We start from the raw sequence: 12632 nt of genomic DNA, 5'->3' as shown, positions 1-12632 counted from the left end.
GCGTGTACACACGAAGGGGGTTAAGTCACTAGCAGGTCTGCACATAAGTTGACCTGGGAGATCGGACAAATCTCCACTCTTAACCCACCAGGCGGCAGCGACCGGGATTCGAACTCACGACCTCCCGATTAAGAGGCCGACGTCTTACCACCACGCCACTGCGCCCGTCACTTACTGCTTCAATTCAGCAAGGCATTCAGCTGCATCATTTATCCACCTCAGCTCCGCTCAAGTACAGAGAAAAAACGTCAACACATCACCAGAACTGACCTTAACAGTGCAGTTGACCAGAACATCTCTCTGCATGTCCAGGTGGAGCCTGGCCAGCGTGACGATGGCTTCCAGCACTCCCAGCTGAGCGGCATGCTCTTCGTGGAACAGGGCAGCTTCCCAGTCCGTCTCGTCCCCCTCATCCACAGAGAAACGACCAATCTCGTGGTACTTGGCCATCTCGTGGTGAATCTGTTCAAACATGGGAGAGACACTTTTATTTTGAATTAAGAGAAGAAAAGATTGAATCTCAAATAAGCTGATACACTTTTGTTCTTTACTTTCAAAGAAAGAAACTGCTTTTGATTTGGTACCAACACAATCTCCTGGTACTTGGCCGTCTCATGGTGAATTTGTACAAACATGGGAGAGAGATGTACTTTAATATTGAGAAAAGGGAAGAAAAGATTTAAGCTACAATAATCTGATATTTCCAATCTGTACAAACATTGGAGAGAGACTGACTTTCATATTGAGAAAAGGGAAGAAAAGATTTAAGCTACAGACAGGTTTCACAGTCTTCAGAGTCGGGTATGTCCCTGACTTTGATATTAAATAAAATGTTTCGTTTTGTTTAGTCGTGAATTTTCACTGGTCTGTGTCGAATGTCTTCGGAATTTACATATGAAAAATAAACTTTGATCGAATTTAAGTCAAGTTTGTATTCCCCACCAGCGAAAAAGGTAGGTCGGTCGTGAGAAATGAGACAGACACGATTTCCCTTTTTAGCCACATTGCAATAGACTAAGGCACCAGTACAAAAACACTCAAAGAAATCCAGTGAAAAGTACATTAGAAACCAAAGAACAGAGATAGATGAACACACTTAGTTAAAAAAAACAATGAATGTGTTTATGTTTAGTCGATACAATCGCATGTGAAGTAAACGGTCTTTTTTCTAAATGTGTCTGTCTCAAAAACGTTAATTACAAATCTGTTCAGTTGGAATGGCTGTTAACAGGTTTGGACGTAACATGCTTTTAATAAGTAGCAATTTCCATCAAATCACGACATGAAAGGTTTTGAAAGGCTAACTACGGCTTATTCTACTTGCGCTTGGTCATTTTGTCACTCGGGCAAGGTGTCTGTCTCATTTTTTCTCACGACCGCCCTGCAGACAAATCGTCTGCTATAACCGCCATACACAGCAAATTGTCATGATGCAACCAATTTTACACTTCCTATCCGTTGTCAGGCAGATAATCAACTGGCTGACTAAAGAATTTTTCGGCATGTGTTTATTTCAGAGCACGTTATTTACTGTCTAGTAACTCGGGCAAGGTGTCTGTCTCATTTTTTCTCACGACCGCCCTGCAGACAAATCGTCTGCTATAACCACCATACACAGCAAATTGTCATGATGCAACCAATTTTACACTTCCTATCCGTTGTCAGGCAGATGATCAACTGGCTGACTAAAGAATTTTTCGGCATGTGTTTATTTCAGAGCACGTTATTTACTGTCTAGTCACTCGGGCAAGGTGTCTGTCTCATTTTTTCTCACGACCGTCCTGAAGACAAATCGTCTGCTATGACCGCCATACACAGCAAATTGCCATGATGCGACCAATTTTACACTTCCTATCCGTTGTCAGGCAGATGATCAACTGGCTGACTAAAGAATTTTTCGGCATGTGTTTATTTCAGAGCACGTTATTTACTGTCTGTCTCTGAAAACCTTGAATTCTCACGACCGCCCGGCACTATTGACGGTCATTTCTTACCAAATGTTAAGCAGATTCATTTGTAAAATAACAACATTCAGTGACTGTGTCTGATCAACGCCAGTGTTTTTTTCAATCCTTGAATGCACTGCATTGTGAATGTTGTGGTCAAGTGAGAGTTTTATAGACATCGCCGTACGTTTTTCAACACTTTGATGACGTCAGACAGCAGATTGAAAACGTTCCAACTTGGAAAGAGAGCCAGTCACGATCATATAATCGTAGGGAATCAATAGTTGCTTTGTTTATTAACTTTCAAGTGCTTTTAAAAGTTTGATTTTTGTCATTGTTATTGTTGCATATGTGCGTGCGTACGTGCGCGCGCGCCTGTCAGTGTGGAAGAGTGTAGGGTAAGTGTATCCAATTCCGACCGACTTCGGGGATACCTAAATCCGACCGATTTTCCAAGTCACTAATGATGAGGTTCACACGTCATCCCAACAGAAAGAATGCCATTCATACAAGGGCCATTCATGAACGGTTGATGACGCGACGTCACGAACCAATCGTTTCGTCACGAGAGTTAATTGCGTCATCTGCACCGCGGCGCGAAATGTGCCTTCGCCATACGTTTCTTGCAAAGGGTGAGATAATTTGATGAACAGAGTTGTGTTTCTTTTACATGGATGTTAATAAGTGTTTTTGGAAGAATAATGTTATGGTTCTGACTAAATCTCATTGTACTTTTTAATCGAAAAGGGGAAAATCTTATCGGTCGTGATTAGATACCCAGTTTTTGAGAGTATTTAAATCCGACAACAACGCAGATAATACAAAACGCTGCACAAAATCCCAGTAAAACCATTCATTGTTTACGTTTATGACTTGAAAAAAGCATATGAACAAGGAAACATATCAGATGATGTATTATCTAGCTGTGTGTGTGTGTGTGTGTGCGTGCGGCCGAGCGTTGCGCGCACGTGTTCGTTTGTGTGTGTGTGTGTGCGTGCGTGCGTGCGTTTGTGTGTGTGTGTGTGTGTGTGTGTGTGTAAGCGTGCGCGCGAGCGTTGTGCGCACGTGTTCGTTTGTGTTAGCTTATGTGTGTGTGTGTGTGTGTGTGTGTGTGTGTGTGTGTGTGTGTGTGTGTGTGTGTGTGTGTGTGTGTGTGTGTGTGTGTGAGTGTTGATGCGTGAGTGTTGATGCGTGCGTACTTGCATGTGTGCGTGCGAGAGGGGTTGGGTTTTCTTATGTGTGCAGAGTAGTTGTTGTAGAAAATGCAAGACATTAAGGTTCAGTCTGTAGTGGATATACTGGGACAGCGTCCATGTACTATGCCACAGTTCAGTCTGTAGTGGATATACTGGGACTGCGTCCAGGTACTATGCCACAGTTCAGTCAGTAGTGGATATACTAGGACTGCGTTAAGGTACTCTGCCACAGTCTTTGATGACGTCATTTCCGTTTTTGTGATAGTTGAGGCGGACCTGTTAAGTAATCTTTGATTAAGTCGGGACTTTGATATTGCATTTGAGCCAGGTAGCTTGAAAATAAGTGAATTAGTTCGCTCATTAAAAGTGTCATCAAAAACGAATATTTCATTACAGATTCAAACACTACTGCATTGTACTTCTTATCTTCTCCTGATTTAAAATATATATATACACATATGTTATGTTTACTTTAAAAACGCGTTCAGAATTAAAGAAAACAGGTTGAGTATGCTTCGCGGAGATGAGTGTGATCCGTGACGGTTTTCGGGTATGGTTAGCCGAGACTATCTGAATTTAGTCTCGCCGATCGGACTGGTTTTTTTTTTTAGTTTATCCTTCAATTTGATGCCTATAGATTGACTACATGTTTTTATATCGCTTTACGCGACTTGTTTTACATTTCGTCAAGTTATGAAATGTATTATAAAATTTGGTACATAACATTCTAAAAATTGCAAATAACAATACCACTTTTGATTACAGATTCAAAAGTTATTGCATTGTATCCTTTGGATTTCCTGGATCCCAATGTATAAACAGATATGTCATGCTTAGTGTGAAAATCTGCTCAAATGAGAAAAATCGCCCGTTTTGTTCGTATGCTTCGCGGAGGCAACCCGTCTCGGTCTTCTGGTTTCGGCTAGCCAAATCTCACTAGCATTGTTAATGACTCGTCCCTGATTCCAATGTTGATCTTTTAGTTTCAAACCAACTTAATGTTTTATTATCGCTTCACATGACTTGTTCTGTATATTTTTTTTCGCTGTCATGATGTCACCATTTAGAGGGTAGGGTTACATTTTCAGGTATTTATTCCCCAAGAATATGCCAAAAAAATTCCAAACTCGTTTTTTTCTATTGGTCAATGATTCTACTTTTTTTTTAAAGTGAGAAATGGAGTGCAATTAACATTGTTACTTTTGAAGGTATGCTCATGACGTGCATCACAGCGAAATAGCAGTTCAGAAGAACGGAATTCCCATAATTAGTCCTTATTTGCTGCTTTTTTCACTGAGCTCGGAAATGATATTTTGCTTGCATTGTTATTGCTTAATTTATTAAAGCCTCTGGACAATATTCTTTGAATAAATCGTTACCCAATTATGTTTACGTCTATCCCTTTGTTTGATAGAGTACTGTAACAAGCTATCACATTATGTCGACAAGAATGCGTCTCCATACAAGTTTTTGTCTTGATTCCATCCAGGAGGATGTAAGACTTTAATAAAAACACTATTTCAAAGATCTCTGTCAAGATTGATTTTGTTGAAAAAAAAGGAAGTCTGTGATTGAAGATTGTGAAACCTGCCTACAATAATCTGATATTTCCAATCTGTACAAACATTGGAGAGAGACTGACTTTCATATTGAGAAAAGGGAAGAAAAGATTTAAGCTACAATAGTCTGATATTTCCAATCTGTACAAACATTGGAGAGAGACTGACTTTCATATTGAGAAAAGGGAAGAAAAGATTTAAGCTACAATAGTCTGATATTTCCAATCTGTACAAACATTGGAGAGAGACTGACTTTCATATTGAGAAAAGGGAAGAAAAGATTTAAGCTACAATAGTCTGATATTTCCTATCTGTACAAACATGGGAGAGCTAGAGACTGACTTTTATATTGAGTGAATAGAACACAAGATTTAACCTACATCAATCTGATCAACTTTTGTTCTCTACTTGCAAAGACAGAAACTGCTCCTGATTTTGGTACTAACACCATTTTGTGGATCCCTTCATTCTCTTCATTTATCAAAAATCCATTCTAGGAATAGCAACAGCAGAGACATACATGCACACATGTTTTTAATAGAGAAACACACTCACACATACAATGCTCTAACTAGCTTTTACTTTGATTCAAGGTAGACACGATAACCACAACAGTCGACAATCAAACCAAACAGGAATGAAAAGGCACAGAAAGACACTGTGAGACAGACAGACTTCTAAAACTCACACACGCAGACAGAGAAGCATGCAAAATAACAAGAACACAGAACACTGACCTGCCCAAGGATAGACTCCCCAATACGCAGGTTAGAGAGTTTGCGGAAATCCAGCTCCATGTTGACACAAGATGGTCGGTGAACCTTCTTCATCTCCTCGTGAAAGTTACGGCGCTCTTCCTCCTGAAAACATATACCCAGCATGTGAATGTTCCGTCTAGATGCTTAGTTTTACAACAGCCATAACAACACTACAGGCATTTAACTTCAGCAACATGTTACACTGTGATGAACAGCTGCTCGTTTTCATTTTCAGTACAATTTTGACACACCAGAGTATCTCTCTCTCTCTCTCTCTCTACCCCCCCCCCAAACAACACCCACACACTCATACAGACACACACAAGCCCACTGGTCCTGAGTAAGCAAGCCCTAATACATGCCTGACTTTATCAAAAAGATAAAACAGGAATTGAAAAAAAAGCTAAGTGAATGACTTAATATTAATGACACAACTAATTTAGGTATTTGAACATCACCCCCCAAAAAATGTATGCATTATTGTCTTGAGGATCAATATATTCAGAAAAGAAAACAAGAATCAATAAATGTTTACGCATGATTGTCTTCAGGATCAATATATTCAAAAAAGAAAACAAGAATTAATAAATGTTTACGCATAATTGTTATAAGGATCAATATATTCAGAAAAGAAAACAAGAATCAATAGAAAGTTATCATCATTCATACAATAATAATTATACATCTCAGACATTCTCTCTCTCCCACTCGCTCTCTCTCACACACACACACATGCAGGCACACACATAGGAGTTCGGGTGAATGTTAACAATGTTAGCAGCAAAACTGATTGTCAACAGTGAGAATTGAGTTAAAACCAATAAAATGTTATTTCCACCAAAATGGTTCAGGAACAGAGTATTTTATGGGGGTGAGGAAAGTGCCCAGTACGGTTTGGTAAAAAGTCTATTGTCAGAAGAAAAAAGTTGCTCCATTGAAGTGTACAACAAAGAAGAATTTTTATTCTATACGGGAGAATGACAGCAAATTATGAAGAGTTTTCATAGAAGAAAATTGAAGAGTTTTCAGCAGAATAAAAGAGTGTAAGGACAGATCGAAAAGACAATGAGAAACTATGTTGGTGAGATTTGAAATAGAGTAATAGAAGTTTGCACAGTGTGATCCCCTCTTAAGCTGTCCAGTATGTCAAAATTTGCATGAATCCGTTTTTTGCTGAGCGTAGTGTCATCAATGTGGGAATGAACATACATGCTAATACTAATAACTCATACCAAAACCTTCAAATGTAACAAAAATAAATAAATAAATAAAATAAATAATTGGTTTTTGGCTCACGTAAGTGTAGCCTATGCGATCGTAACTTTGTCTGTCTGTGCGTGCGTGTGTGCGTGTGTTTGTGCGTGTGTATGTCTGTGGTAGAAACTCTAACATTTGAAGACGTCACATTACATTGACGTCACATTATGACGTAAGAGGGTTAGACGTCACGCGAAGGAAGTACTGAAAGTCTTGGTCATTATTATTTTGAGCGCGCCGAGACTAGTTGGCAGTCGTGTCCTGTAAGTAGGCTACATGCAGACAGACAGATCTAGATCTAGTGTCTCGCTTTCTTGCACAGTTTCACCTATGCTCTTTCTCTGTGTGTGTCTGTGTGTGTGTGTGTGTGTGTGTGTGTGTGTGTGTGTGTGTGTGTGTGTGTGTGTGTGTGTGTGTGTGTGTGTGTATGTGTGACGGAGTGATTGAGTTTGTGTTACTGTTTGTCGATTTCTTACGTGAGCCTTGATGGCTTCGCCTCTTGTTATTACATAAAATGAAATAAAACTATATCTACCAAACAGTCCCCACTTCAAACCAACAGCTAACACTGACAGGCAGATAAGCAGCATTGAAATCTAGGGAACATGTGAAAGCCAGAGCAAAGTGCCTACCAATTTTCAATATCAGACTCTAAGCTAAGCCTATTCATAATTAATACTGTAGCATGCCCTTGGGTGGGAGAAATGGATGCACAAACCTTTTTTATCCATTCTTTCACTTTTAAGTTATATTTTTCCCTATATAACTTAACTCTCCCGTTGTTTTCCTTTTTATGCATGGACTATATTCCTTTTTCAACTTGTTACCACAATGTTTCGGGCAGCTGCATCAAACAGACACACACGCAAAGAAAGAAAAAATAAATAAAAAATTTAAAAAAAATTAAAAAAATAAAAATAAAAAAACAAGCAAAACTATCACTCACAAAGTAAAACTCAAATGCAAATCATCAGCATATAAAAACAAAACAAACAAAAAACATACATAAACTACTCACAAACCAACATAACAAACCCTGAGCCTTTTGATTCTCTACATCTCTACGCAGGCTGGTTCAACTGCATACAGTCCATGCTCGTATGTTTTTTCTTCACTTACTGTGTGCCCAAATTCGTCAAGAAATATACGACTGTTCACACGTTTTATGTGCGGTTCAGAGGAGTTAGGGACAGAAACAGTGTTGTTGTGAGGATGAGAGGTATTAACGAGATTAACACCGCCAGAATCAATCTCAACCAACACGTTGCTCACAGCGTGACAATCTCCCTGCAAAAACAGTCATACAAAAATCCTCCCATCATTTTTGCTCAGATAGATCGCAGAAATGTACAAAGATAAAATCCACCAACAACATTGAATAACATATATGTACACTCACTAAATTCATCTTTACTAAAACAAATTATCCTTCCTCTCCAAACAATTGAATTTAAAGAAAAACAACAAATGAATCTATATCTATATATACGGCTTGTGTGTGTCTGTCTGTCACTTCGCGATGCACGGCCAAAGTTCTCGATGGATCTGCTTCAAATTTGGTGGGCATATTCAGGTAGACCCCGGACACAATCTGGTCGATGAAAATTTTCAACACGTGCTCTAAGCGCGGCGCGGTGAACCGATTTTGGTTTTTCTGTAGATCCATTCCCAGTAACTCTTCCTTATCTTCTCCAGTGTTTTGCGCGTTTATCTCCCTTCCTTCGTGTGGCGTCAATCATGTCAACACGTGCTCCGTCTCGCGATCCACCCGGCGAAGCGGGTAATCATCTGGTAATAAATAAATCACTATCAAATTTAGGAATAATTTGACAACTTCCTATGGAAGGGAGAACCAAACACCTTTCAAAGAAAGACTGCATGACAGAAATGCATGCGCTACCAAAACTGAAACAGTAGAATACTACGGTTGGAGACAGATAAAGAACTCGACTTGCAGTAGCTGAATTGACATGAAAATAACTTGCAAGCTTACGAGTGAAACTTACAATGTCCCCAAAAGACCTCACACGGACTACAAGAAACTGACTTAAAAATATCAACATTTGCTTGTCGAATATGAAGTAAAACACATTCCAAAATGATAAAAAAAAAAAAATAAGACAGCACACGCACAGATCTCGAAAAGGCGATCTCAATCAAACTGTCTTGTCTCTTTTTTCAGCCTACGAGGCATGTATAGACCATAAAATAAGCCCAAAAATAAAATGGTTGTCTCCGATGACACGGCCAAAAACAATAGGGTCCCTTACTTCCTTTCTTTTTCTTTTTGATTGACGATTGTTCTTTTTTATTTACACAGGCGATGTGTCCCCTGGACGTCGGAAAAAAGTAACTCTGCCTCGTATGTAAAGTTTACAAAATCGAGTTTTGTCATTTTGGAGTAATCATATTTTTTAAGACAAAAAAAGTTCTAGGGTCCGGAGGCAAAAATAGGGTTGGTTGGGGAATCCAAAACTTTGATTTTTTTTTCTTGGCCTAAAACCTGTCCTTAATTGGGCTTTGTCGACTACGCCAAGTATGCTTCGCACCTGGCCGCACAAAGCTTTAGCCCTGAGTTTTTGTTAAAAAGACTTTAAGAAGTCGATGCGAAGTCGACTTCAGCCTCAGTTTAGGACCGCCTTAAGGTAGACGTTTTCCCAGCAGAAACTGCAAGGCCGTCAATCTCACCTCCGTCACAGATCCTTCGCTCTCGCTGATGTAGGCCTGCCTCCTGGGACGGAACCCCGGACTCTCGTTGTCAGTGGACATGGGTTCCTCGTCGCTGGTGGGGCTGAGAGGCATGCTGTCGTCGTTGTCGTCATCCTGGGAGGAGTGGGAGGTGCGGGAGTGGTGGCGGGCCAGGAGCATGGTCAGGTCAACCATCTCCTTGGGTGAGGCACTGATCACACTCTCCTCCAGTCCACGCACACGTGTTTTGGCATACTTCTCCTGTGGAAATAAACCATGGGGTTTTCAAATTCAGAATAGCTATTTATTCAGAGGGTTATAGCTTGTGTTGTGCATTCTGCGTATCTGCCTATAGGGCAGTAGCTATAGCCCATAAAAAGGATGAAGTGCACCACAACAAAATTAGAACAAGAACTGCCAACTTCTGAACAAAAAAAAAGAAGACAAAAAAAGTGTCATCCATTGTATCTTTCTTGAACTTATATCCTTCAATCAATTGCAAGGACCGCCAACTTATCCGTGTACACAAATCTCCAGCACACTCAAAAAGTACAACCTCGATCACACAACCCACCCAGCCTCACCAAGCACTCTTCATCATCCACAAAACAAATCACACACACAGCAAGCTCTAGGCACAAAATCACCGCTGACCTGCTTTTGGACAAACTCCTCCAGACTCCGCAGCTCCGAGTTGGCCATGTCAAAGGGCGTGAGGTTGAGACTTTCGCAGATAGTGTTGCAGGTGTGAGAGTGAAAGAAGAGCGCCATTCCCTTGGGGCCCAAATTGCCGTCCCCGTACTCCTTGCCCTCGGCGGTGTGGATCTGGGGGTCTGTGTACAGGTCCTCCACCCCCTGGATGTCCACCACAATCAGCTTGTGGCCTGACCGCTCAAACGTGAAGTGGCTGAACGCCTGCAAGGAAGGACAGGTGTTTGTGTGGTCAGTGTTTTCCACAAGGTGAGTCCAGTGGAACCCCCTTTAAAGATCTCAACAAATCTGAGAAAATTGGGTCTTAAAATGGAGGTAGTCTTAAAATAGGGGGGGGGGGGGGGGGGGGGGGGGGGTACATTTACAGACACTATGAACAAAAGATCTAAAAAATTAAGATCTTAAAAAGTGAAAAGTCTTAAATTGGTGGGTCTTAAAAGGGGATTCCACTGTGTTGTGCAATTATTTGTCCTGTAACAAAGCTAACAAATTAACGCACAAACAAGAAAAAAAGGCGGTCCATATTAAAAGTGGTTAAATTATTCTCAAGGAGAAAAAAAACCAAGTCGCGTAAGGCGAAAATACAATATTTAGTCAAGTAGCTGCCATTTTTCAGCAAGACCGTATACTCGTAGCATCGTCAGTCCACCGCTCATGGCAAAGGCAGTGAAATTGACAAGAAGAGCGGGGTAGTAGTTGCGCTAAGAAGGATAGCACGCTTTTCTGTACCTCTCTTTGTTTTAACTTTCTGAGCGTGTTTTTAATCCAAACATATCATATCTATATGTTTTTGGAATCAGGAACCGACAAGGAATAAGATGAAAGTGTTTTTAAATTGATTTGGACAATTAAATTTTGATAATAATTTTTATATATTTAATTTTCAGAGCTTGTTTTTAATCCGAATATAACATATTTATATGTTTTTGGAATCAGCAAATGATGGAGAATAAGATAAACGTAAATTTGGATCGTTTTATAAATTTTTATTTTTTTTTACAATTTTCAGATTTTTAATGACCAAAGTCATTAATTAATTTTTAAGCCACCAAGCTGAAATGCAATACCGAAGTCCGGGCTTCGTCGAAGATTACTTGACCAAAATTTCAACCAATTTGGTTGAAAAATGAGGGCGTGACAGTGCCGCCTCAACTTTCACGAAAAGCCGGATATGACGTCATCAAAGACATTTATCAAAAAAATGAAAAAAACGTTCGGGGATTTCATACCCAGGAACTCTCATGTCAAATTTCATAAAGATCGGTCCAGTAGTTTAGTCTGAATCGCTCTACACACACACACACACACACACACACACAGACACACACACACATACACCACGACCCTCGTTTCGATTCCCCCTCGATGTTAAAATATTTAGTCAAAACTTGACTAAATATAAAAAGATGATTAAGATGAAAAACAGTTAGAATTAGAAGACTATCAATCGATTTCGAAGGAATGCTCTTTTTAGAAATGTGTCCTGACAGTGTTTTCAGAACATAAGTGCATCAGGACATGCATTGCAAAAACACACACATCAGACCTACATTATCATCAAACAAAATCATCAACCTAACAGCCTTATAGGCATGTTCACACACCATTATAATTAAAGACACAGCTCATGAATAATGCATTTGTCTGACCTGTGGGGTGAGCCTGCACTTGTCCTTGACCTCAACAAATCCCGAGTTGGAGTTGTACTTGATGTAGTCGCCCTCAATGTAGTGCTCCAGATGATACAGCGGGGAACCCTCACGGTTCTTGAACTCAAGCACGTACATCTGGAAAATGTCCACCTGCACAAAGATTGAAACAACCGTGTTCATGATTCCCACAGCCAGCAGTAACTTGAAAGAACGCGTTCATGATTCCCACAGGCTAGCAGTCAAAAAAACGCATTTATGATTCCCACAGGCTAGCAGTCTTTCCGTCTCCAGTACACAGTAATCAAACTTGGTTAAGATCTGTGACAAGAGTATTGGAGGTCTTTAAAGGGGGTTTCCACTGTACAAACACAAGTTTTTCTTTAGCCTCGCCATACACAGCACACAACACTACCTTCTTGGGAGGGTTGTGTCTGTTGTACTCCTCCCCCCACAGCTTGGCGTCCATCTGCAGCTTGACGTCCTCGAAGTACACCTGGCGGTCCACGTTCTCCATGTACTGCTTGGCGATGTAGTTCGGAGCATGCTTCCAGTCCTGGGCAAAGAACGTGGTGTGCTTCTTCCTGTCCGTGCAAGAAAGACAACGAGCTAGTCACGAATGAAACAACTACGACCTAAATATTGATTGACAAAAGGCTCTAGCTAACATTGAAATAAACAAAAGCTCGATCTAAACTGTTTTCTTGTTTGTGTGTGTTCTGCATATTATAATAAAAACAATTGATTACTCATAAAAGCCCACTCGTCACTCAAAATGCAACAACAATTGAGTGCATGTTGGTGTTGCAGCTCACAAACGCAGAAGAACATTAGGATTGAAAGAGCAATTGCTGCTCTACACATAACC

At 40.3% G+C, this 12632-nt stretch overlaps 1 protein-coding gene across 3 annotated transcripts in view; it reads right to left on the bottom strand.

The window, feature by feature from the left end:
- LOC138958513 (eukaryotic elongation factor 2 kinase-like) overlaps positions 1-12632 on the bottom strand; it is a 29825-nt gene that overhangs the window by 9533 nt on the left and 7660 nt on the right. For 2 of the 3 annotated variants that reach the window (XM_070329688.1, XM_070329689.1), the window contains exons 4-10: positions 12180-12348; positions 11765-11917; positions 10059-10319; positions 9405-9665; positions 7836-8003; positions 5439-5561; positions 271-462 (exon numbers count right to left, since the gene is read on the bottom strand). In XM_070329688.1, the coding sequence (XP_070185789.1) occupies positions 271-462; positions 5439-5561; positions 7836-8003; positions 9405-9665; positions 10059-10319; positions 11765-11917; positions 12180-12348 (1327 nt within the window). The remainder of the gene's footprint in view (positions 1-270; positions 463-5438; positions 5562-7835; positions 8004-9404; positions 9666-10058; positions 10320-11764; positions 11918-12179; positions 12349-12632) is intronic. The other variant, XM_070329690.1, reaches the window with a different exon arrangement.

Source organism: Littorina saxatilis, linkage group LG2, assembly GCF_037325665.1.
Source record: "Littorina saxatilis isolate snail1 linkage group LG2, US_GU_Lsax_2.0, whole genome shotgun sequence".
In the NCBI taxonomy this organism is placed as follows: domain Eukaryota; kingdom Metazoa; phylum Mollusca; class Gastropoda; order Littorinimorpha; family Littorinidae; genus Littorina; species Littorina saxatilis.
This window is presented reverse-complemented; position numbering and strand designations above follow the sequence as displayed.